This window comes from Podarcis liolepis, assembly GCF_965112155.1.
Source record: "Podarcis liolepis genome assembly, chromosome: 6".
Taxonomy (NCBI): domain Eukaryota; kingdom Metazoa; phylum Chordata; class Lepidosauria; order Squamata; family Lacertidae; genus Podarcis; species Podarcis liolepis.
Genome location: NC_139559.1, coordinates 34,827,263 through 34,850,006, shown reverse-complemented (window position 1 = coordinate 34,850,006; position 22,744 = coordinate 34,827,263). Strand labels below are relative to the sequence as shown.

At 44.7% G+C, this 22,744-nt stretch overlaps 1 protein-coding gene across 4 annotated transcripts in view; it reads right to left on the bottom strand.

The window, feature by feature from the left end:
* Positions 1-22,744, bottom strand: part of SYT6 (synaptotagmin 6) — a 142,358-nt gene that overhangs the window by 11,621 nt on the left and 107,993 nt on the right. For all 4 annotated transcript variants that reach the window (XM_083508959.1, XM_083508960.1, XM_083508961.1 and 1 more), the window contains exons 4-6: positions 8,821-8,941; positions 4,934-5,105; positions 4,254-4,404 (exon numbers count right to left, since the gene is read on the bottom strand). In XM_083508959.1, coding sequence (XP_083365085.1) covers positions 4,254-4,404; positions 4,934-5,105; positions 8,821-8,941 — 444 coding nt within the window. The remainder of the gene's footprint in view (positions 1-4,253; positions 4,405-4,933; positions 5,106-8,820; positions 8,942-22,744) is intronic.

Sequence of the window (22,744 nt, the reverse complement as noted above, 5' to 3'; positions counted from 1 at the left end):
TGCCTCGTACATGCTCATATAAGTGGCCAGATGTTTAGCAATGCCGCACGTGTCAGATGCATGTATAGTTTTATTTTCGGCAAAATTGGAGCTTGCCGTTTTCTGAACAAAATAATGACATATGCTGAACTCAAGGGAATGCTGTTTTCTAGAGATTCATAATTGGTGCCCATCAGTGCTGTAACTGAGCAACCACCAATTGTGCATGAGGGTGTAATGGCCAACGTCTGTAACATCTGGTTCGTATTCTTCTTCATATTCTCAAAGGATCTGTAAGCTCTGCAGTGTTTGGTTTAGTGGTTCAAGGCTTTCACTTATTCATTTATTCACGAATGCTTCCTCACCCAGCATGACGCCCAGAGTTTGCCTTAGCAAAAGCAGATCAAAGAAGTACATTTTGTACTTGAACCTAAAGGTGGAGGCTTGTGATGGTAATTAACACCTGTGAAAGCTCACATTTAAATGAAGTCAAACCCTGCTTTGAGCCTGACTAGGCTCTATGATGGTTGCTGCTCTTCTCCAGGTGGTCTCGCTGCATCATGGGCAGCCTGGTGAAAGAGGACTCCCTGGTTCTGGTTCCCAAACCATTCTTTTAAAAAATGGTTTAGATTCTGGGATATCCTTCCCTCTCCTATATGTGAAGCAGCAGCCATGAGCTGCTTCAGACATATTCTAAAAACTGATCACTTTGACCTGGCCCTCCCTGACCATAAGACTGGACCCAGTTTTATGTACTTGAATCACCTGAATTCCTGTTTCTATAGGCTTTTATGGGTTTGTCTTTTTCTTTGCTTTTTGCTTATAATTTTGTTTTAATGATATTGTTTGTTTTTATATTTCACACTGCTTAGAGATTTTGAGAACATTAACTGATTTATGTATATGCTTTGTAATAACCAAATCCACCCATACTACATGGAACCTTAATGTGCTGAGATTGAAAACTGGGGAAGCATATTGGAGCTGGAAATGTGTTGAGTGGGGGTAGGGGGAAAACCTGCCTACCTCTTTCCCTTGGAGTCTTGCTAATAACAGTACAATACACAGACCCAGATAGCCATAGATTATATTTACAGAAGATGCCAGAGCAGGGTGCCGTGAAAGGGTGTGTGTGTAATATTCTAGAGCTGTTTTTGGTTGTACTGAATAATCCTGTCAGCGTTGCAGAGCCTACTGATTTAATGCATTAGAGATCACATAAAAATTATTTAGTAGCATCAGAGGAGTGAAGGCTATCGGATGCCATGAATTATCCACCTCTCTTATCAAACAACGCCCCCTGATCTTCACTGTAACAAATTATCAGTTCCAGAGCATACTCTCTACCTTTCCCTGGCCATGTCTATACTTGCTTTTCATGGGCTCAGTCTTCCAGTTAACAAACTTTTCCTGAGCAAACATTAGAAATTTCTGTAATTCGTACATTCTGTCTGTTTTTAGCCTCCGAGTGGAATCCAAGGCTATGGCTTTGGGGACCCCACTAGACTCCTAATGGGGAAGCAAGATTTGTTGGGAGTGCTAATGGCATGAGTCTTTCCATCTGGTGCACAGGTTGCATATATGTGTAAATAAAACCATACATCTTAAAGAAAAGTCTCCATTAACCTTCATGTGTTGGGACCTGCTGGGAGACTGGCGGCACACAACAATACCTTGGACTGTGCCACTGCCTAAGCTTGCAGCAAGATGTGCTGTGGCTATTGAAATAAGTACCTGCTGGTGACCACATGCTCCTATCCCAAAGAACCCACAGGACATCTTGGTGGCATGTGTTGCACTACAGAACCATGGTTGAAGCTTTGGAAATGTTGTTTACAGTCTACTGAGAAGCTCAAAGAGATCTGAGCTTAGAAGCAAAAAACAATCTGTGGAAACAGATCCAAAATTCTCTCTCTCTCTCTCTCTCTCTCTCTCTCTCTCTCTCTCTCTGTGTGTGTGTGTGTGTGTGTGTCTCCCCACCCCTTTCCCCACCCGCACACACTCACTCTCATCTGGAGAACATATTTGGTTCTCTGGCACAACAAGGTAACTTGGTATCTGTGTATCTTGTTTAGTGTATCTTGTTCTAAATAACCTTCTGCTTCAGTTAAGGGTTTCCTTTCCCCTTCAGAATATGTTCCAAGCAGTTTCTTGTTTGCTTTGTTTACTCTCCTACCAAAACAAAATAACAGGGAACAAAACTTATTGGTGGATGCATAGCATACATGTACTTGGAAGTACTTGTTCTACGATCACAGCAGCTTCTTGTCCCTGATGGGATTGCTCCGCTTCGGATCAACAAATAACAAGGGGAGAGAGAGAGCGTGGGAGGGAGATGAGGAGGAACATTGGTGTGTTCTCTGGTGAATCTTTTTTTTTAAGACTTAACGTTAAATTGATAGTGGCAGAGCTAGTGTATCAACCAAATAGACATCTAGACACTGGCACCCTTCTTTGCATCTGTATCTGGCTGTACTTTATGACAACCAAACACAATGACCCCATATTGTAGTAGTCTAGCTGATTACAGGTGAAGTTAGCCAAGTACCATTAATTTTCCTGTGTTTTGTCTCAAGGAGACAGTTTACAGGGGGTTCAGTGTCAATCTGGGGTTTCATTGGGTCCCAGGCTTCATTGCTCTTCCTGTATTCCCTTGCATTGCAGCTAGGAACGTTACTGAGTCATAATTGTGGACTTTTGTGTGCATGCATCCTGCAACTGACTGAGCAACCCCAGATGTCCTGTCTATTGAACATTCACCCTAGCTTGCTGACACAAAACTTACATGGAGGTTAGATTGTATCCAGTCTTTACTGAGTCTTCATTTTAATATATTTAATATATGCATATAGTTTTACTTCTAACAATGTCTGCTTGCTTTTTATGATTGTTTTAAAAACGTTTTAGCAGTTCTCATTTATGTATGTAAACCACCTTGAGTCCTGTCAGGAAAAAAGGCGGGGTATAAATAAACATTATAATAAACATAATAATTCATTCTGATTCGCTCGCTTGGTTATATGACTTTCTATTAACCAATTCTTTATGTCACACTTTTCAGTGCATTTCCTCATCACTTTTCAAACCAAAAAATGCCAGGGTGGGCTTTTTGTGGTGTTTTTTTTTAAAGCAGATTTGTTGCACTAGTGCTTTAATTTTGCAAAGCTACATTTCCTGGTATGCACCTGAATCCCTCCCACAAAATACTGTCAGTTGAAGGTGTACCTCCTGCTTCTTTTGCTTCTTTCCCCATTTGGGGCAGCACAATTATTGGTTTGCTTTGTTGCTTAATCTGTTCATGGAAGCCTTTGAAGATGGTATGGAAACGGCAGCTGGTGCAGAATTCAGGGGCCAGGTTGCTGACTGGGTCAAGAGATGGTCTGAACACACAACACCACTCCCGGCACAACTGCACTGGGTACTAATCAATTAGGATAGGAGGGTGGTGCTATAAGAAAGGGCCTGCTCAGTGGAATGCTCTCCCCAGAGAGGCATGCTTGGTGCCATCGCTATCTGTTTTTAGGCACCAAGCAAAACTGTTCTCATTCATCCTGCCTTTGGATCTTAATTTCTATTTATCTTTCATTAGGTGAGGTTGAATTGGCTCTGCTTTATACACAGTATAGGTGTGTTTTAGGTTCCTTTACACTTGCTTTTAATGTTCATTTTGTAAGCTGCTTTGAGTTCACCTTTCTGGAAAAAGTGATTAAGTAATAATAGTAGGGTATTTCTCCTAGAAGCTGGCCACTAGAGCATCGTGTTCTGCAGATGTTACTGTAGATATCATATTAGATTTTGAACAGTTCTGGAGGCTGCAGATGACTTATGTACTTCTGCTTCAGCAAAGATCAGCTCCATTAACTCCTTCCATTTTACTCAGTTCTCTGCTTTATTCCCAGCTTCAAAGTCCATGGAAGTTAGGCACGTTTTGTGCATTGCTCTGAAATCAAAAAGGATTAAAGCTGCACATTTGAGCTGGTTAAAATAAATTGGTCTATTAACAAGGTTCTGTGCAAGTTGAAGCCGGGCCAAAATGCTTAAGGACTGCTGCAGGTTTCTGGAGCCATAGATGGGTAGGGAGGTGTGCATGAATACAACACAACCACACCAACAGTATCTGTAAACTTAACTCTTACTTTTATAGTATAGCTACAAAGCCTATCATTGGGTAAGGTGTTCTTCAAAATTCACACGATACAAGTGCAAGCTTCTCCAAAAATAATTTTGGCCTACGAAACATACATTCAAATGAAGTTATTAAATACTTTACATACCTCCTTGAAGGATTTTTTCACCTCTACTAGTGGGTGCCAGTGTGCAATTGGTTTCCGTGGGTAAGCCAGCATTTCGTTCCAGTGGTCTCGGCCTAGTCCCTCAGCATTGTTTGCTACACGGCAAACCCCAATAATCTCATTATGGCCGACTCTGAAAGGGGTAACCGCACACGGAACATGTTTTAGACATGCTTTCTTTTGCTACAGTGACACATTTAAACCCGCCCCTCCTGCTTCTTCCACCCTTCTTGCTGAAGCTACAAATGAGAACAGAATTATAATACAGCATGCCTCATAGGCAAATCAGAGACATGTCTGCAAATGGGATAAGGACTGTCCCTGGTAAATAGGGAGTGTATGCTGTCATTATCAAGACTGATCCCCATGTGAATCTTCACATGTGATCTTCAAGCATGAAGCTGAGCATGTGATTTATGCTCCTGTCCCCATCACCAGTGGACTTCACGACTTTACGAGTCATTAAATTAAATCCTAGGAACATGCCCTGCTGACCCAAAGGGGAAATACTTGAGAAGCAAAAAGTGCAGCTTGATATTTCTAATAACATGCCTTGTCTCTTGCACAACCGAGTCACGTAATCAAGTGAGTCACACCATGGAAACTCAAGAACGAGGAAATGGCTCGAATGGGATTTAAGCATTACAGAGATTCCCTCCTACCGGTCGTAATCCATAACAGAGATAAGCAGGCTGACTTGGTCCATGTTCTCTGGAGGGATATCAAAGATTATTGCCTCATTGTAGTTAGGATTAAGTGTGTTTCTTTTAATGGTGGTTTTCTTCTTCTTTAGCCTCCTTCCATCACAGAGCAAGGACACCTTGACGTAAGGATCTGGAGAGCAGGAGAAAGGGAAAATGACAGCATTGATGATGATCCCAGTATCCATGGGATCCCTGTTGCTCACATAACCAAATGGGATATGCAACATGTGGAAGCAGGAGTGGAAGAGAAGAAAGTCTCTGGATTTGCATGCACCTAGGCTCTGGGCAAAAAGAACACATGGGATCATGGATTGCCATCACAATCTCACTCCTTCTTCCACATCTTCGGTAGTATCATGTTTGATCATTCAAACCCAACTATGGTTAGTTAACAATGAAAACTGTGTGCGCAAAAAAGGGGAGTCAGAACATAACATTACCTTTATGTCATATTATAAACAAATATCCTATAAACTAACAGCAAGCTCATTTTCTGAGTGTGGACCCACATCGAGACAAAGCAGCACTATCCATGCACAATATTAGGCTTGGGGAAATGTACAGATATTTTGCAGGGGAGAAGAGGGGCTCACCAGAGTAGCCCAATGAGGGGCTGAGCATGCTCAGTGGCCACAGAATGCTGAGTGGCCATTGGAGGGGATGTGAGGGGAATGGCAAAGAATATTTGCGGAAAGGGCGCAGCTGGTTGGCTGGCTGGAACTTGGAAGCTGAGGACTCCAAACCGCAGCACTTTGCTACAGGTCCAACATGTAACAGTCTAGTGATGAACACTTCCTCAGGTGTGCCAGATTTCTTAATTTGTCAGTTTTAGGGATGTCATAACTATTGCTCCCGTGCTTTGCAGCAGGGAAGTGTTTACGGGGTGGGGTTGTGGGTTTTTTTTGTCAAACTCTTCTTTCTACAAAATTCAATGGAGCTCATTGAATTACATGGAAGACTAGAAAAGTATAGGTTAGAACAAACATCTTTTTTTTTTTTACTTGTGGGACATTAAATCAGCTGTCAATGCAGAGACCATTGGTGGTATTCAAGTAAGCTGTACTCAGAGTAGACCTATTGGAACTGATGGATCTAACAGTGGTGTCCATTAACTTCAGTGGGTCTGCTCTTGAGTAAAACTTAATTGAATACCATGCCATGTATGTATATGTGGGCCTGCTTTTCTGTAGGGAGGTAGTGAGTTTGTAATTATGCAGCTCTCCCACAGATCGCTCCTTTTCCAACAGAGTCTTCTGGACCTGTTTCCTGTGTTCATTGCTAAATTTGTCCACCAGTCCATTTACTATTCTTTAATATGAGACAGGTGTTCTTCATGCATGAGCATCCCTCCAGCTCTTTGGTTGCACACATTCCTTGTGCACCGTGTCTGGTAAGCTATATGTCTGTGAACTATTTTCAAGAAATGAATTCATGTAAGGGGTTTTAGCAGCCTTTTTGTCAATGGAAACAGAGGGGAAAGAGAAGGGAAAATAAGGCAGCAATACCTCCCTAGCTGCCCTGGAGATTGACTTCGGCAAATTGCTTCTGAGTTTCCAACATAGTTCGAATTCTATGTAGGCTGCTGGAGAAAATCGCTGCGTATTTAGAAGTTCCAGTAACTATATAGGGCATCACTGCTGAGCTACTGAGCTGTTTCCCCTCTGAACCATGGATTTGCAGTGATTCAACCTGCATCAAATGCCATCTGAGCAGAAATGTTTGTCTGCCCAAACAGTCTCTGCTGTTGCTGCTGTAGATTAAAATGTTTGCCAGCAATACTCAAGACACTGATATGTGGAAATCTGGGCCATTAAAAATAGTTGTTATGGCAGAAACTCAACTATCTGCACAATGAAAGTTCTCAAAAAGAATTATATATGTGTGTGTGTTTATATCAGCTCTATCATTTCCCAAATAATCCATGTGGCAAATCTACAGGGAACAGAATTTGTGGAGAAGTTGCAGTGTTAATCCAAAACAGCAAAAAACAAAACAGAACAAAAGAGTCTTGTAGCACTTGAAAGATTAAGCCCATGAAATCTTAGGAATTAGAAGATGTGATTAGTAAATCCAGTTGATGCAATCTCAGTTTGGGGTTAGCTGAGCTTCAATCAGATCTGCAATCAGATCAATTGGATTGACCATTGGGCTCACTTCTCCTATTGGTTTGCTCCACAGCTCCACAGTGGTGGAGGGTATAGGAATACATGGTGTGATCCTGCAAAAATTAGCCACACTTTAATTCTATGGAAACCAGTGTGAAATTATTGTTTTATCCTTTTTGTTTTTGTAATTGTTGTTGTATTAATTCATAGAGTGCTACCAACGTACACAAGGCAGGGCTCTACCCCTAGGGCTTTCTGGCTAAAATCTGACACTCTGAAAACAACAAGAAATAGGTAGGGAGGTGGAGTGAAGGGGAAGAATAAGATATCTCAGTTACACATTGTTAGGTCTGGTTACAGTAGAGCAGCCCTTGCCAACCTGGTGCTTTCCCCATGTTTTGGACTCCCATCAGCCCCATCTTTAAAGCCTGCCTAATGCTCCCTCTTTCTCTACTTAGTTCTTGGATTCTAGTGATGCAGTCTCAGACTTGCCAGAACAATAATGCTTTCAAGAACTTCCTCTGACCTGCTCCAGCCAAAATCTTCAATGCATCATACTATTTTTTTGTGTATGGATGTGAAGGAAATACTTCTGTTTTGTTGATGGCTAGTTTGAATGAATGGTATCCATATAACAAAGAAACTCATTGTCTGATTATTAAAGCAAGACAGTGGCACCATTCATACTTTGGAACTCCCTGCCTATTGACTGTACTCTTTTCTGTGCCTGCTAAAAGCATTTTTGTTTCAGCAGAATGTTGACCTGTGTTTTAATTTGGTTTTCAGCTCGCTGATGATTTTATGGGTTTATGCTTTTTGTAAATTGGGATGTATGGGGTGTTAGATGGGGGACACGTCGTGCTCCTTCTAGGGAAGTTTGCCCACCTTTGGTCCCCACCCTGTGCTCAGCTCCACCTGTGGCCCCTAGAGGCTCTAAGCATACAACAGCAGCCACAGCCTGGGAAAGGGCTTCGACTGGCAGGTTGAACCAGGTGAGGGTAGCCAGTGGACTCAAACCCTTGGTGAGTTAAGGACTTTGACTTTCCCTGCATGTGAAGACAGGCTCTGGCAGATTGAGCAGACAGGACCAATAATGCTCCCAACAGTCACCAAGGTGGTTACTGCACATACTGCAGAGGGAAAATGACAGGTAAATGGAGCTTGACAACCTGGGAAAGTAGCCCATTTAGGAAAGGGAAAACTCTGATCCCAAACCTCTGCTGCCTTGCGGGATATCTTCAGGAGAAGAAAAAACCAAGAAGTGAATCCTAAACAAATCCAGAGAAGAGTCCCTAAGACAGTTGGATGGTGCCTTGTATGCCTCCTTCTGGCAACTCCTGCAGCTAAGCTGGTGCCTAATGTATTGCTTTCCTTTCCTTACCACATCAGGGTGGCCGAGATGGGGTGGGTCTTGTCATCTGGGTAGTGCAGGACCTCCATACACACTGCCCAGGCTTGCACCCTAGGGAGGTCACTTCGGTGCTAATTCAGCAAAAAACAATGTGGGAGGCAGCAGTTATGAGTTACTGGTCTCTGCAGCCACTGTGATTCTCCAGCAGTTTCACTTCATCCACAGAGGTACACTCCATTGTCTCTTGAGACAGATGGAGGCCAACAACAACTTTTTGTTACACACTTTGAGGTTTTGTTACACTCTTGTGAAATAAATGAAATAAATATATCACCACAGGAGCAAGATTACATATAGAAATTCCTTGCTCTGAGCAAGGGAACACTCACCTGAGTAACCAGTTATGTCCATCGCTTTGAGATTCCTGCATTTAATGACTGTTAAAGTGAGGCGACCTGCAGTTGGCAGATAACAAAGGGAAAACATGATCTCCCCCAGGTCCACACTTTCCTTTAATGAAAGAGAAAACACAGAGCATTAGAAATGGGTAAGAAGCAAACGTAGCCAGGGCCGGCCCATCCATGAGGCAAGCTGAGGTAACCATCTCGGGCTGCAGGATCCACAAAAGCAGCTGATCCTGATGTAGATCTTTATTTTCCCCTCCCCTTGTTCGGGATATAGATCTTCACTCATCCCTTCTTCCCTAGTGGGGAGGGGAGTGCCATTTTGTGGTTTGCCTCAGGTGCCAAAATGTCTTGGGCCGGCCCTGAACACAACAACAACAACAATAATAATAAAAATTTATTATTTCTACCCCACCCGTCTCGCTGGGTTTCCCCAGCCACTCTGGGCGGCTTCCAACAAAATATTAAAATACAATAGTCCATTAAACATTAAAAGCTTCCCTAAACAGGGCTGCCTTCAGATGTCTTCTAAACGTCTGGTAGACCAATATTTTTCTCCTTTGCATTTTCTCTATCTTTTCTAGATCCCTTTAACTCCCACCTCCCCCAAGGCAAGGCAAGGCAAGGCAAGAGGAAGCAAAGTGCTCCTCACTAATACCACTCTGAAAATGGTGACAGGTTGAGAAACTATGCATTAGGCTTCTATAACTGTGGAAAAAAATGTGGTGTGAATGGAGTGGATGCCAAGTCACTGTTGGCAGACATGTAGTCATAATTCTGACTATATTTAAATCATCTTCTGGAAGTAAGTTCTGATATCTGCAGTGTAGGCTGCATGGCCATCTGTCAGGAACTCTAGCTCTGATTCCTGAATTGCAGAGGGTTGGACTAGATGACCCCTGGGCAGATCTGTAGCTAGGTGATCTTGCACCCCTGGCAGTACCGTCCAGATTGCGCCCCTTAGCAACTGACAAATTAGCTCTTCTTTCCACCTCTCCTCCAACCCCCCTCCACCCATTCAATTCCTCACACACTAATCACTAGTTTTATTTATAGACATATTTATGGACATATAAGCTGATTTTGCACACCCCCTTGCCTGCACCCCTGGCGGGGGCCTTCCTCACCACCCCCTAGCTACTAGCCCTACAATTCTATGAATCTTCTCATTGACTTAGAACAACTAACTTAGGTGTTCATCTTAAGCTATTCTGAAACAGGAGGAGGAAGGGAAGGGAAGTAGGACCATGCTATAGGCCAGGCATGTCGAAAGTCCATTTCAGGGGCCTTATCCAGCCCGCTGGTCGATTTAATCCTGCCCCCAAAGCAGTATATGTCCTGGGGTAAAATTGCAAAAAATGCTCAGCAACTTCAATCCTAAAAAAAATTCAACAATCTTGGGGTAAAATTGTAAAAAGAGCTCAACAACTTTGGTCGGCCCTTACACATGTTCACTTCATCAAATCTGGCCCTCTTTGAAAAAAGTTTGGGCACCCCTGCTATAGGCCCTGCTGGAAAACCAGCAACTTTTTTCTCCTCTTCTCCTGGAATGGTCTTTCCATTTCAACTGGCTTATATAAAAACTTTGTAACTATTGCCTGGTCATTCTCCCCATCATCCCTTCCCATCCCCTTACCTTTTGTGTGATGTCTTTTAAGCCTGAAGGCAGGCTTATCACTAAACTTGTTAAGCCACTTTTTTTTTGAGGGGGGACAAGGTTATTTACTGGGGTAAAAATCCTCCAGATAAATAATTACGGGAGAAAAATAATTGTTCTAAAAAGCAAACAATACTTTATTCATTTTCACGAGATGCACATGTGTTGTAACCAGCATCATCTGATGTGAGGCTTTCAGAGCAGGGGCTGGTCTGCACTGGTGCTGGTAGGGCAGAAAGCAGGAAGGCAAACAGTATGTGGAGTCATAGCAAATGGCATGGGGAGCCTCTTTTCCTTCTCCAGTTCTACAGAAGCAATGCTGAGTCTAAGGGGGAGGAAGCTGCCAGGCAGGGCCACCCGCTGCCCTGGTTTTAAGAAATTGGGTAGGTGGGCACTTGATGGAGGCAGTGCTACATTCGCCCTAACGGACTGGCCTCCAGGGTGCTTTTAACTCTCCTCTCTACACGCAACAAGGAATGTTTCTTTTAAAATGGGACTAGTCATCTGCAGCTTTTACAAACATTTATAAATGATTAAATTAAAAAACAACAACACATTTAAACTTCTGCTGCCCAATTAACTGGAGGAGAAACATTTTTGGTCTGTCAAAAAGTTTTAAGAGTGATTAATCTATTCAATTAAAACACTAAATGATGCAGCCCTATTAAGAAACGTTACACAAATAATCTGTTTATAAAAAGGACAGCTCCCAGGGTTCCATCACTGTCTAGGGCAAGGGTGGAGGATATTTTTGGCCCAGAAAGCCAGATCCCAGTGCTATCATCAGCACTGATTTTGGGCAACATCATGCTGATTTTGGGTGAGATCTTGCCTCAAATAAGTTTGAGATCTTGTACCCAATTTCAGGTGAGCTCTCACCCAAAATGGACACAGTCCATTTTGGCGCTTCTCCACCACTGGTGGAGGCAGCAGGGCATCTGTAAGTGTGCTGCCTGCAGGGCTTCTGCCGCCTGAAGCAGTGGCCTCACCCTGCCTAATGGCTGGGCCGGTTCTGGCTCATGTCCTCTTTGCGGGCTTCATTGACATCTGATTGGCCACTGTGAGAACAGGATTCTAGACTGGATCCAGAAGGCCTCTTCTTCTATGTTCTTATCTCAAACAAACTGAACTATCATAGAAAATGCAAACTTAAGCCAACAAACCACCCCACCTTGCCGTATCATTGTTGCTCCTTCTACAATGATTAGAGGATGTACCACAGGTATATTTTCCAACACACAATGGGCAATTTCAGTTCTAAAATAATCTCCTTTGTCCTCTGCTTGCTCACCTATCTATTTACTTGTCACACCTCTACCAAGTAGGAATGTGCTGTAAAAATGACCTTTGCAGGTGTTCTGGCACCCTCAACCCATCATTGTACCTTTGCATCGTCTAGCAACCAAACGCCAGAGAATGCCTTCTGCATGTCAAACGTGGCTTAAAATAACTAGGATTAATTAGGGGTTTTCATCATATCTGAATGTGTGCCCTCGTTGAAGCAGGTCAATATTTAGCCTTTGCTTCCCAAGGAAACCTTTTGCAGATTACTGACAAGGTCAGAATTGCTTAGTGATGAGTGACCTATGTTAACAAACTCTCCCTGAGATGACAGAAACTGGGTTTTGCTGCAACTTCCTGCAAAAGCTACCTGTGTTATACCTTTAAAGAGTACTTTGAAAATGGAACTTTATTCAATGTTACCATATAACAAAGATGTTATGCCTCCTCCTTGAGAGGTGCGGAGGGTGGCAACACGAGAATGGGCCTTCTCTGCAGTGGCTCCCCATCTGTGGAAAGCTCTCCCCAGGGAAGTTTGCCTGGCGTCTTCATTACTCACACTTAGGCACCAGGCAAAAATGTTCCTTTTTTAACCAGGCCTTTGGTCAATCTGTTTGATATCCTATACCCTTTTAAATATGGCTCTTTTCTGGGTGGGGGTGGGTGTTATTGGGTTGTTGTTTTTATTTTGATTACATATGTTGTGTTCTTTTCTGTGAACCGCCCTGAGACCTCCGGGTATAGGTTGGTATATAAACTCAATAAACGATGATGATGATGATTATGTATTTCAGTAATAAGAAAAGGCATGGGGCATCCATTTGGAATGCTGAGGAAGAGATCTGGACAAGATTGTGTTCTTCTAAGCTTCCTCTATCCCTAAAAGCTTTTCCATTTTTGTTTTCTTCACAATTGGAATGGGATGGTTCATTGTGCCCTTACAATAGTATGATAGGTTATGCTATGACTGCTGTGGAGAACCATTTAAGTGAGGTCTTCTCTATACCTCTAGGTGGCACCATAGAACTTTTCTCATATGCGCTGTCTCTTTCTCCTGCAAACTCAAGAGTGAGACTGGGACCTCCTGGATGGCTATCTCATGAGATATTAAAGCATCATCTTTACCACCACAATTCCTCATAAAGATTGCTTCACAAAAAAGATTTCTCATAAGTCATCAATTCAGAAATTTCAACCAGATGCTACTATCACACCAGCGTGATAAACAAACCTTGAAGATGACCAATCAAGAATAAAATAGCGATTCCATAGACATTTTCCCTTCTCCTCTTGGGGGTGAATATTAGGAGCAAATGTCTAGTAAAAGGAACATGGAAACTGATACAGCAGCTTTATTGTCCAGACTCTTCACACTCATCTCATTAACTTCACAACTCCTTAAATGTTTCTGCATGCGTGACTCAAAATTGCCTTTGGCCTAAATGGGTTTTGTAATGCAAATGGACAACCTATGCTGAGGCTAATGTACATTTTATTTCTCTTCTGTGTGCTATACCATATTAACCAGATGCACATGTAACACACAAAATGCAAGAGAGACTCAAAGGCACATCTAACTTCCATGTGTGATAACTTATTGAGAAGAGTGCTGTTTACTGTGCTTGGCTGCCAGAATGAGACGTGCTAGATCTCAGATCTTCCCCACCCCTTGTCTCTAACCTTGGAACCCTTCCCTGGTTTATGGAGGCAAGTTTTGAAAATTCAGGGATAAAGAAAATGGGGCTTTGGACACATTCATTATTTTCAGTCTTCCAAGCATGGTGTTGAAACCAAGTTAAAGTTCCAAAAACACGCACTCTATAATGGCAGACCTGAAGCATTTTGATCATAAAAATTATCCTAAGCAGTAGCCATTGGACTGCATCAACTCTGGGGTTTTGGTTATCCAACTTTTCTGGGATGTGAGAGTAGGTGTATGAATGTGCAGACAAACAACAACAACATTATTTACTTGCATTATGTATGATCATGTTCAGACTGCAATCTGTACTATGCGAATAAGGTAAGAGGCAAAGTTTTCCACAAGCAGCTTAAAATTTCATGAAATACACATAGAAAGGGGGAGAGAAAACAGATTGGGGTGATGCAAAACATTGCAAAACATTGTGACTGAATTGCAATGACCCTTGTGGTCCCTTCCAATTCTACAATTCTATGAAATCATTCTCTTTGATAAGAAGCTAGACCTGTCAGTCACAAAAGAGCTCTCCCTCCCCCCCCCTTCCCATTGCACAACTTTTTTTTTAACAAAACGCCTGTATTGCTCCAAATCATTTCAGGGCACTTTGGAGAGGCCCCACTGTGGCTTGGACAAGCCCCAAATCTGTGCAAAGTGGTCCAGCTTTGTTCTTGATTTGGGAGACATCGAAATCTGATGCACACCCCTCATACTGGAGGCTGGAAATTCTAACTTCTTTACAGGATAACTGGATTGCTCTGGTATACAGTATTTGTTAGCGCATACCCAGATGGTTCAAATTTAGGGGACTGAATGTAATAGCTAGGCTTCTTGGTGTGTGCTGCTGGGCAGAGCCATTCACTACAGAATTCCATCAAATCCTGATGAGAAATACTTGAGCTTAATTGGGTTGAGCATGTTAAAGGTTCTGTCTAAGAGATAGCATTCCTGAAATGCATCTCATAGCCCAGTGGTGATAGCTGCCAGAGCAGTTCATACCTAATCACTGCTGCAATCAGGCTGTATTATTAATGCCTGCTTATTTCCAGATAACCCTTTGGAAGTGCTGCCAACATGGCATAAGCATAATTTGAGCAACGTTCACCCCTGCCTTCTCCTTCATTTATTGTATGCTACATTTCCTCCCAGAACTAAGGCCAGGAGGGTCTCGACTAATTTAACCAGAGACCTAGGAAAGCATATACCAAGTAGAGAATTGCAAAGGGAGCACACTGTTAGCACTCGCTTTATTTCGATGCCTAGGCCCTAGTCATTTCTATATAGTCTTTTCAAACACTCAGCCCATTAGGAGGTGGTGTTATTTTACCAGCTTATATATAAATTGCAGTTGCTTTGCCACTCAACTGTGTGACAAACATGTAGCCACTTTAATCCACACCACTTGCTTGTTATAGGCCATGAGAACATGAAACAGAAGAAGACTGGATTTGGAAGTGGGAGACCAAGATTCATATCTTTGCCCAACCACAAAAGTGCATTGGTCTGGTTTGGACATAATGCTGAATTATGGTTTAGTGTTATGTGCATGGATTTATGCGCCTGCACTCCCCTGGTGTGGCTGTTAAGATGAAGATTGGAAGCTTTTTGCTTCTGTGTTCAGTTAACCACAGTTTATCAATACATGGGAGCCCTAATCTTAACAATGGTTTCGGGAAACGAGCCAACTTCACAAACCACCATCTGAAGTTGGATTGTTTCCCTAAGCCATAATTAAGAGTAAGCAAAGTTTTTCCAGGTTTTGACATAATGATAAACTGTCATTATGTCAAAAATAGAAGTGAAATCTTCCAATTTCCTCCTTGCAGCTATACCTGAGGAAGAGATGACAAAGCAGAGCAGATTAACCCAAGGCTTGTTTACATACTGCTAAACCATAGCAGGGGACGCGGGTGGCACTGTGGTCTAAACCACTAAGCCTCTCGGGCTTGCTAATCAGGAGGTTGGCGGTTCGAATCCCCACAACGGGGTGAGCTCCCGTTGCTCGGTCCCAGCTCTTGCCAACCTAGCAGTTCGAAAGTACCCCAAAAAGTGCAAGTAGATAAATAAGTACCACTATGGTGGGAAGGTAAACGGTGTTTCCATGCGCTGCTCTGGTTTCAGTGTTCCGTTGTGCCAGAAGCAACTTAGTCATGCAGGCCACCTGACCCGGAAAAACTGTCTGCGGCACGGACAAATGCCGGCTCCCTTGGCCTGTAAAGCGAGATGAGCGCCGCAACCCCAGAGTCGTTTGCAACTGGACTTAACTGTCAGGGGTCCTTTACCTTTAAACCATAGTTTAGCATTACACCCAAATGCAGCTATAGTGTGGCCTTGGACAAGCCACAGTTTCTCTCCTGAACTTACCAAGTTTGTTATGAGGCTGAAATGTCTTTAAGATGTACTATAACCTGTTCTGAGTGGCCCCTGAGATATGGTGGGAAGGAAATCAAAAGATGCCTCAAGTCTTAAAATACCTATTGTAGTTCAGTTTCATTTATGCTGCCCTGGGAGTTACATATATAGAGGATACTAAGTTTGAGAAGGGGGAGGGGAGAACTATTTAATTTTTCAGTTATAGTAGCATATACAGTACATGCAGGGATTCAAATAGCAAAAATTCAAAAAGAGTTTTCTGTTGAGTTTCTGAGTTATAATCTATTCAGACGTATTTGTACTATGGGGGCGGGAATCATTCCCGCGATGTTTCCAAATATAGGGAAGCTGAGGTTTAGCTCACAAAGGATGAAATATTGCAAAAATCCATATACAGCAGGAGTACATAGTTCCCATTCATACAAACATAAGCTGGATGCAGGTTCATTGAAAACAAATTTTGAAAGGGCTGCCTGGGTTTTCAGATCAGTGTACGGAAGTGATGAAACGGCAACATTCAACAATAATTGAGATTTGGTGATAAGCATAGATGGAATTATCGCCACATTCCAGAGTTATATGAGCTGGAACCATGCTGCATGAACAGCATATTGCAGATAGCTCACACTTTTCAACACTTGTTATCAATCCACACCTGCATAACACACCTTGCATCAATAGCTTCTGTTTGTCGTTTAAGCCATTGGCTTCCTGTACTATAGAAATTCCAGAATGGCAATCCTGGCCATCACTTGTTAGTATAATTACCTTGGTTTCTTGCTGTTTCTGAAGTACACAAACCTTAATTTCTTATTTTCAATGGGATCGGGGGGGGGAGGGGGGGGAGGAAACCCTGCCCAACATAATTCATCATAAGATGTACCACATGCATATCATTTGGATGGCAATGCCTATTAACTTGGGGGAGGGGGCTGGCCCCCTCAAATATTTAATGAGGTGTGTGTTAATGGACCTTGGCCCCTAGGAGTTGGCTTTTATGAATGGGATGGAAGCATCTGCTTAGAGAGTTTGCATAGTGGCAATAAAGCAATATCCACAGGCCTTTATTTATCTGCACTGATAGCCAATAAACTGGGGTACATGACACAGAGGGAGGTTCATATGGTAACAAAGAGAAACACATGCTCCATCAGCAGTTCAACGTTTTTGACAAGACTTCTGAAGAACTGCCTGTTTGGAGCTTCCAGAAGATAATTCCCCTTTAAAAGACTGTCGCTCCTTTCTAATGACGAGAAGAAAAACTGGTTCCAGGACAGTGTTGGAAAGCAGTTTGCTTATTTGGCACCAGCGTTTAATTTCTAAGATGAGAAGATCCAGGAATTAGAAGTCTGCTTGGCAGCCACGTCATCTGCCTCTTGAAGACCTTTACTGTAATCCTGAGTTTAGAGGGTCGGACAGCGGTCATCTCGTGATGTGGGAAGCGAGTTCCACACATGCTCAAGAAACACTTTTTGTTATGATTTCTCCACGTAGCCTGGGATACAGACCCTGGATAGAGACCCTGGTGCTGAGTCCTGGCACCAAGTTCCGTTGGGCATCATTTAGCTGTTTTTACTTGGCATTGGAGGGTAAAAAGAATAACCCTGCAAAAACATGCAGCCATAGTTTTGCCTGTACAATGTCTTACTGGGGATACCGTATAGGAAAGAAACATGGCTGACCACAAGGGTCCATGGAGGCAGCCATGTTTCCCACCCCTGATATAAGCCAGTTGTGGCATGTGAGATGAGCTGCCACCTCTGCACCACCCTCCTGGCTGCAGTGGCACTGCCGCTTGCCAGGACTGGGATAGGGTGGAGCAGTTGCAAGGGCAGGGGAAACGCCAGGTTGGCAGCAGTGGAGGGTGGGGGGAAGAAAAGAAAGCCAGACCTTGGAAGTCCAGAACTGGCAAGAATTCCAATGCAAGCCCACATCTGACCCACACATTAGTCCATCAGGTGGCCACTTAGCTGAGCCTGCTTTGTGATTCAGATTCTTCGGGGTCCTCCCCTATCCAAAAGGGCTTTCCTTCATAAGTCTCTCTCCCTTCCAATCTCTCCCTTACCATTTGACCTTCACTTATTGCATCTCCTGCAAATAAGTTTGATGTTTGCTTGTTTACAATCAAGTAGTGTATAAATTTTATGAAACAATAAACGAACACGACTCCCCCCAAGTGATTTAGCCAGCAAATGGGACTACTGAGGTCATTTAACAAGCCAGTCCAACTTTTTGGGTGTCTCTCTACCCCCGCCCCCAACAACAGACTGGTAGGGTGGGGGATCAAAGCAAAAGAAAGTTGCCAGCACAGTAAGGGGGGGGGTTAATCCAGAAGAAATATCAACAACCTCAGATGGGGGGGGGGTTAATCCAGAAGAAATATCAACAACCTCAGATATGCAGATGACACAAGCTTGATGGCAGAAAGTGAGGAGGAATTAAAGAACCTTTTAATGAGGAGAGTGCAAAATATGGTTTGAAGCTCAACATCAAAAAAACGAAGATCATGCCCACTGGTCCCATCACCTCCTGGCAAATAGAAGGGGAAGAAATGGAGGCAGTGAGAGATTTTACTTTCTTGGGCTCCATGATCACTGCAGATGGCAACAGCAGCCATGAAATTAAAAGACGCCTGCTTCTTGGGAGAAAAGCAATGACAAACCTAGACAGCATCTTAAAAAGCAGAGACATCACCTTGCCAACAAAGGTTCGTATGGTTTTCCCAGTAGTGATGTACGGAAGTGAGAGCTGGACCATAAAGAAGGCTGATCGCCGAAGAATTGATGCTTTTGAATTATGGTGCTGGAGGAGACTCTTGAGAGTCCCATGGACTGCAAGAAGATCAAACGCATCCATTCTTAAGGAACTCAGCCCTGAGTGCTCACTGGAAGGACAGATCCTGAAGTTGAGACTCCAATACTTTGGCCACCTCATGAGAAGAGAAGACTCCCTGGAAAAGACCCTGATGTTGGGAAAGATGGAGGGCACAAGGAGAAGGGGACGACAGAGGACGAGATGGTTGGATAGTGTTCTCGAAGCTACCAGCATGAGTTTGACTAAACTGCGGGAGGCAGTGCAAGACAGGAGTGCCTGGCGTGCTCTGGTCCATGGGGTCACGAAGAGTCGGACACGACTAAATGACTAAACAACAACAATCCCATTCAGGCAACTCCCCATTTACACAGAGGTTGCCTTCCAAGGCACTGCACAGGTCAGTAGGAGCTGTGCAAGCCTGCCTTCGTGGTGCCAAAAACCATGCGCGCATCAGTGGACATATACATGCTAGTCACGTGTAAATGGGGAGTTGCCTGTGCTTCTCTCCTGTCTCTTTCACTTTCAATAGCCCCTGTAACAGGGAAGATAAAAACTGGGGGAGGGGGAATGTGATGGAGTGGTTGGAACCCTGAATGGAAGCACTGCACACTGCAACATTTTGATGCAGGGTCTCACTTGTTTATGGCAGTATTTTTACTTCTAGGGTGAAGAGCACATGAAATGTCTGCTGGAGTGCAAGAATAATGTGAGCAGCCTTGGGGCACCATGGAGCTTGACTTGGCTGTGGAAGGAGTACAATTTGCTGTTCCACGACAGGCATGAGAATGTCTTGCTATGGTGAGTGTGTCTCTACAGCCAGGGCACTGCTGAAGAAGATATGTTCATCTGTATGCAGCCTCAGCTACTGGTTAGCAGAGCTGCCTCTACTGCTCAGGAGAAGTGTGCTGAAGAATGAAGACCCTTTTTGCTCTCAAGACACAGTTACAGCATATAAGGAACAGAGCATTACCAGAGGAAAAGCTGAACTAGAATATAAATTGTAGCAGATATGGGTATGACCTAGTCCAGTGTTTCCCAACCTTTTTTGGGCAAAGGCACACTTGTTTCATGAAAAAAATCTCAAGGCACACCACCATTACAGCCCCGTGACGTCAGCGCGCAGCGTCACGCCGGGAGGGACATGAATTGCTAGCAAATTACATAATCACCTCCTTGAGGGCTGGCTCATCTTCTCCGAAGGCAGAACCCCACTAATTAACAACACAGACTCACACCATAGCCAAGACGAGGGGGGAAAACCTCAGTCATGCACAGTCATGCACATGTGGGGGCTAAATGAGGACGAAGACCGGAGAGCAGGGTTCAAATCACCCCACCTGGCCAGGACAATCCCTGGGTGCTCCCTTGGGCCACTCGCCTGACCCACCTCGCAGGGCTGTTGTTGCGAGGATAACACGGGGAGAACCACGCGCGCCCCCGGGAGCTCCTTGGAGGAGAAAGCGGGCGATGAATGCAATGCACGAAATATATGAGAGGCGACCAGTTTTGCAGGTGAGGGGCCCCCGCCAGCCTCCGCTTCCAACACCCGGCGCAACGACGCCGAAGTTTCCCCTCAGCTCGGGGAGCAGCGCTGCTCCCCCCCGGCTCCCCTTCGCCCTCCCGGCTCTCTCTGCCGCCCACTGGGGACCCCCCTCACCTGCCAAGTCCGGAGCGCCGGTGGAAGTTGCATGCATGCATGCAGGGCGCCGCGTTGCCATTGCATTGCACTGCACTCCATGCAACGCCTGCACGCATGCATTGCCTTGCACGCACGCCAAGGGGTCTCCCCGCGGTCCGATGCGTCCCCTCCGGCGCGGATGCAGCATTGCAAAAATAACCCCCCCCCGACGCAGCCCTACCTGGGGGGCAGCCTCCGCTGCTCCGCCTCCGCGGGGATCCCCGGGCTCCATCCTGCCGCCCGATCTCCGCGGGGGCGCAGGCAGGCTGCGCGGGGTCTGCGCGGAAGAGCCCCTGCCCGCCCGGCCGCCGCCGCTGCGCTCATTCCATGGCCGGGAGAAGAGCGCTTCAAACAAAACGCCCGGCCCGCCAGGCCACGCTGGGAAATGTAGTTTGCGCACCCCGCGCGGGTGCGGAGCCCAAGGGCGAGGGGACTACGGATCCCGGCAGCCCCCGCGCCGGGGACGGAGGGGGAGAGGCCGGGTGCAGGGATGGAGGGACGGGTGGGCGAGCGAGTGAGTGGCAGCCGCCAAGCCTTGGCCGAGAGCCAGGAAGGGCCTCCCCGGAGGAGGAGGAGGGAGGCGCAGAGCGGGAGGGAGGGAGGGAACCCCAGGGGTCATCTAGTGACGGCGCCCCAATCGAAAATTTGACTTTAAAAAAAAATCTTTCGAATTTTTTAATTTTTCCCGCGGCACACCAGGCAACATCTCGCGGCACACTAGTGTGCCACGGAACAGTGGTTGGGAAACACTGACCTAGTCAAGGTTAATTGCTTTGAAGTCACCCTGATACAAACGGGAAAGAGAGCTAAGCATGTGCTTAACTCTCCCAGCAAAATTTTATAACCTGATCATGAACAATCAGAAGTCTAGCAAAGCCCAATTGGAATTCCTTTTTACTTAAAGATGGCAGCCTTAGAAATTATTAACTCAGGTTAGATCCTGCCCCCTTTTACCCTTATCATGAAAAAGAATAGGAAACACTGCTGACCTAAGTTCAGTGCGGCTCATTTCAGAACAATTCCCAGAGTCATCATGCATCAAAAATATATAGTTAAATCTCTCCTGTATGGATTTCTCTGTATGTGGGTTGCCACTTGGAGTCTTCTATTATTTAGACCAATGATTTTCAATCTTCCTACCGTCAAGGAACCATTTCCACATTGTTTATTCTTATAGTAGCTATGCCTCTGGAACCATGTGGTGGCAGGGAAGCAGTTTTTGGTGGTTGTAGTTGAACAGCAGCACGTTGGGAAGGGCAAGTACTGTTTTCTGTCATTGCATCAGCTCTGAAAATCTGGTTCTGCTTTTCACTGAAAGAATAGGCCAACAGGATTGTTGATGGGCTGAGGGGTTTTTTTTGTTACACACACACACACACACACACACACACACACACTACCATATACTGTGTCATTTGGCCTTGAAGAACTCTTGTATTACAGCAAATTGGATGTGCACATGCATTCTAGAGTGCACAATGCAGTGGTCCCATATGATATAAGGACACACTCTAGAGTACATCCAGCACTGTCCTACAGCTGCAGATTGAAGGAGAACCTCAGTAATGATGAGCATTGATCAAGAGTACAGTGGTACCTCTAGATGCAAACGGGATCCATTCCGGAGCCCCATTTGCATCTAGAAGCAAACGTAACTGGCGACGGCACGTCTGCGCATGCGCACGTCACTTTTTGCCGCTTCTGTACATGCGCATGACATCATTTTGAGCATCTGTGCATGCACAAGTGGCGAAACCTGGAAGTAACGCGCTCCGTTACTTCCGGGTTGCCACGGAGCGCAACTCGAATGCGCTCATCCCGAAGCACATTCAACCCGAGGTATGACTGTACATTATTGATCCTTGAGGAACCCCTGAAAAGCTTCCAAGGAACATAAGAACCTAGGAAGAGCCTGCTGGATTAGGCCAATGGCCTATCTAGTCCAGCATCCTGTTCTCACAGTGGCCAACCAGATTCCTGTGGGAAACCGACAAAAGCAGGATCCGAGAACAAGAGGACTCTCCACTCCTTTGGTTTCCATCAACTGGTATTTGCAGCCCCAGAAGTCCTAGGGATATTGAAAGTTACTGATTTAAACAGTTGCCTCTGAGTGGTTTTTGTATGTTTGTTAGGAACATAAGAAGAATCCTGCTGGATCAGAGGAAAGGTGTATCTATTCCAGCATTCTGCCCTCAGAGTGGCTGTCCAGGCGCCGACTGGAAGTCCACAAACAGGATATGTGTGAAATAACATTCTTTGTGAGGAAAAAAAAAATGGTAGCTATTTTAAATGTGTCCGTGTTTAAATGAACGAATGTACAGAAATGGAACATCCAGGATTCTGCTCTTCCTGCTTCAATTCTATGTTCTGGGAGACAGTGGTGCAGGGGAGGATGGGGAAGCAATTG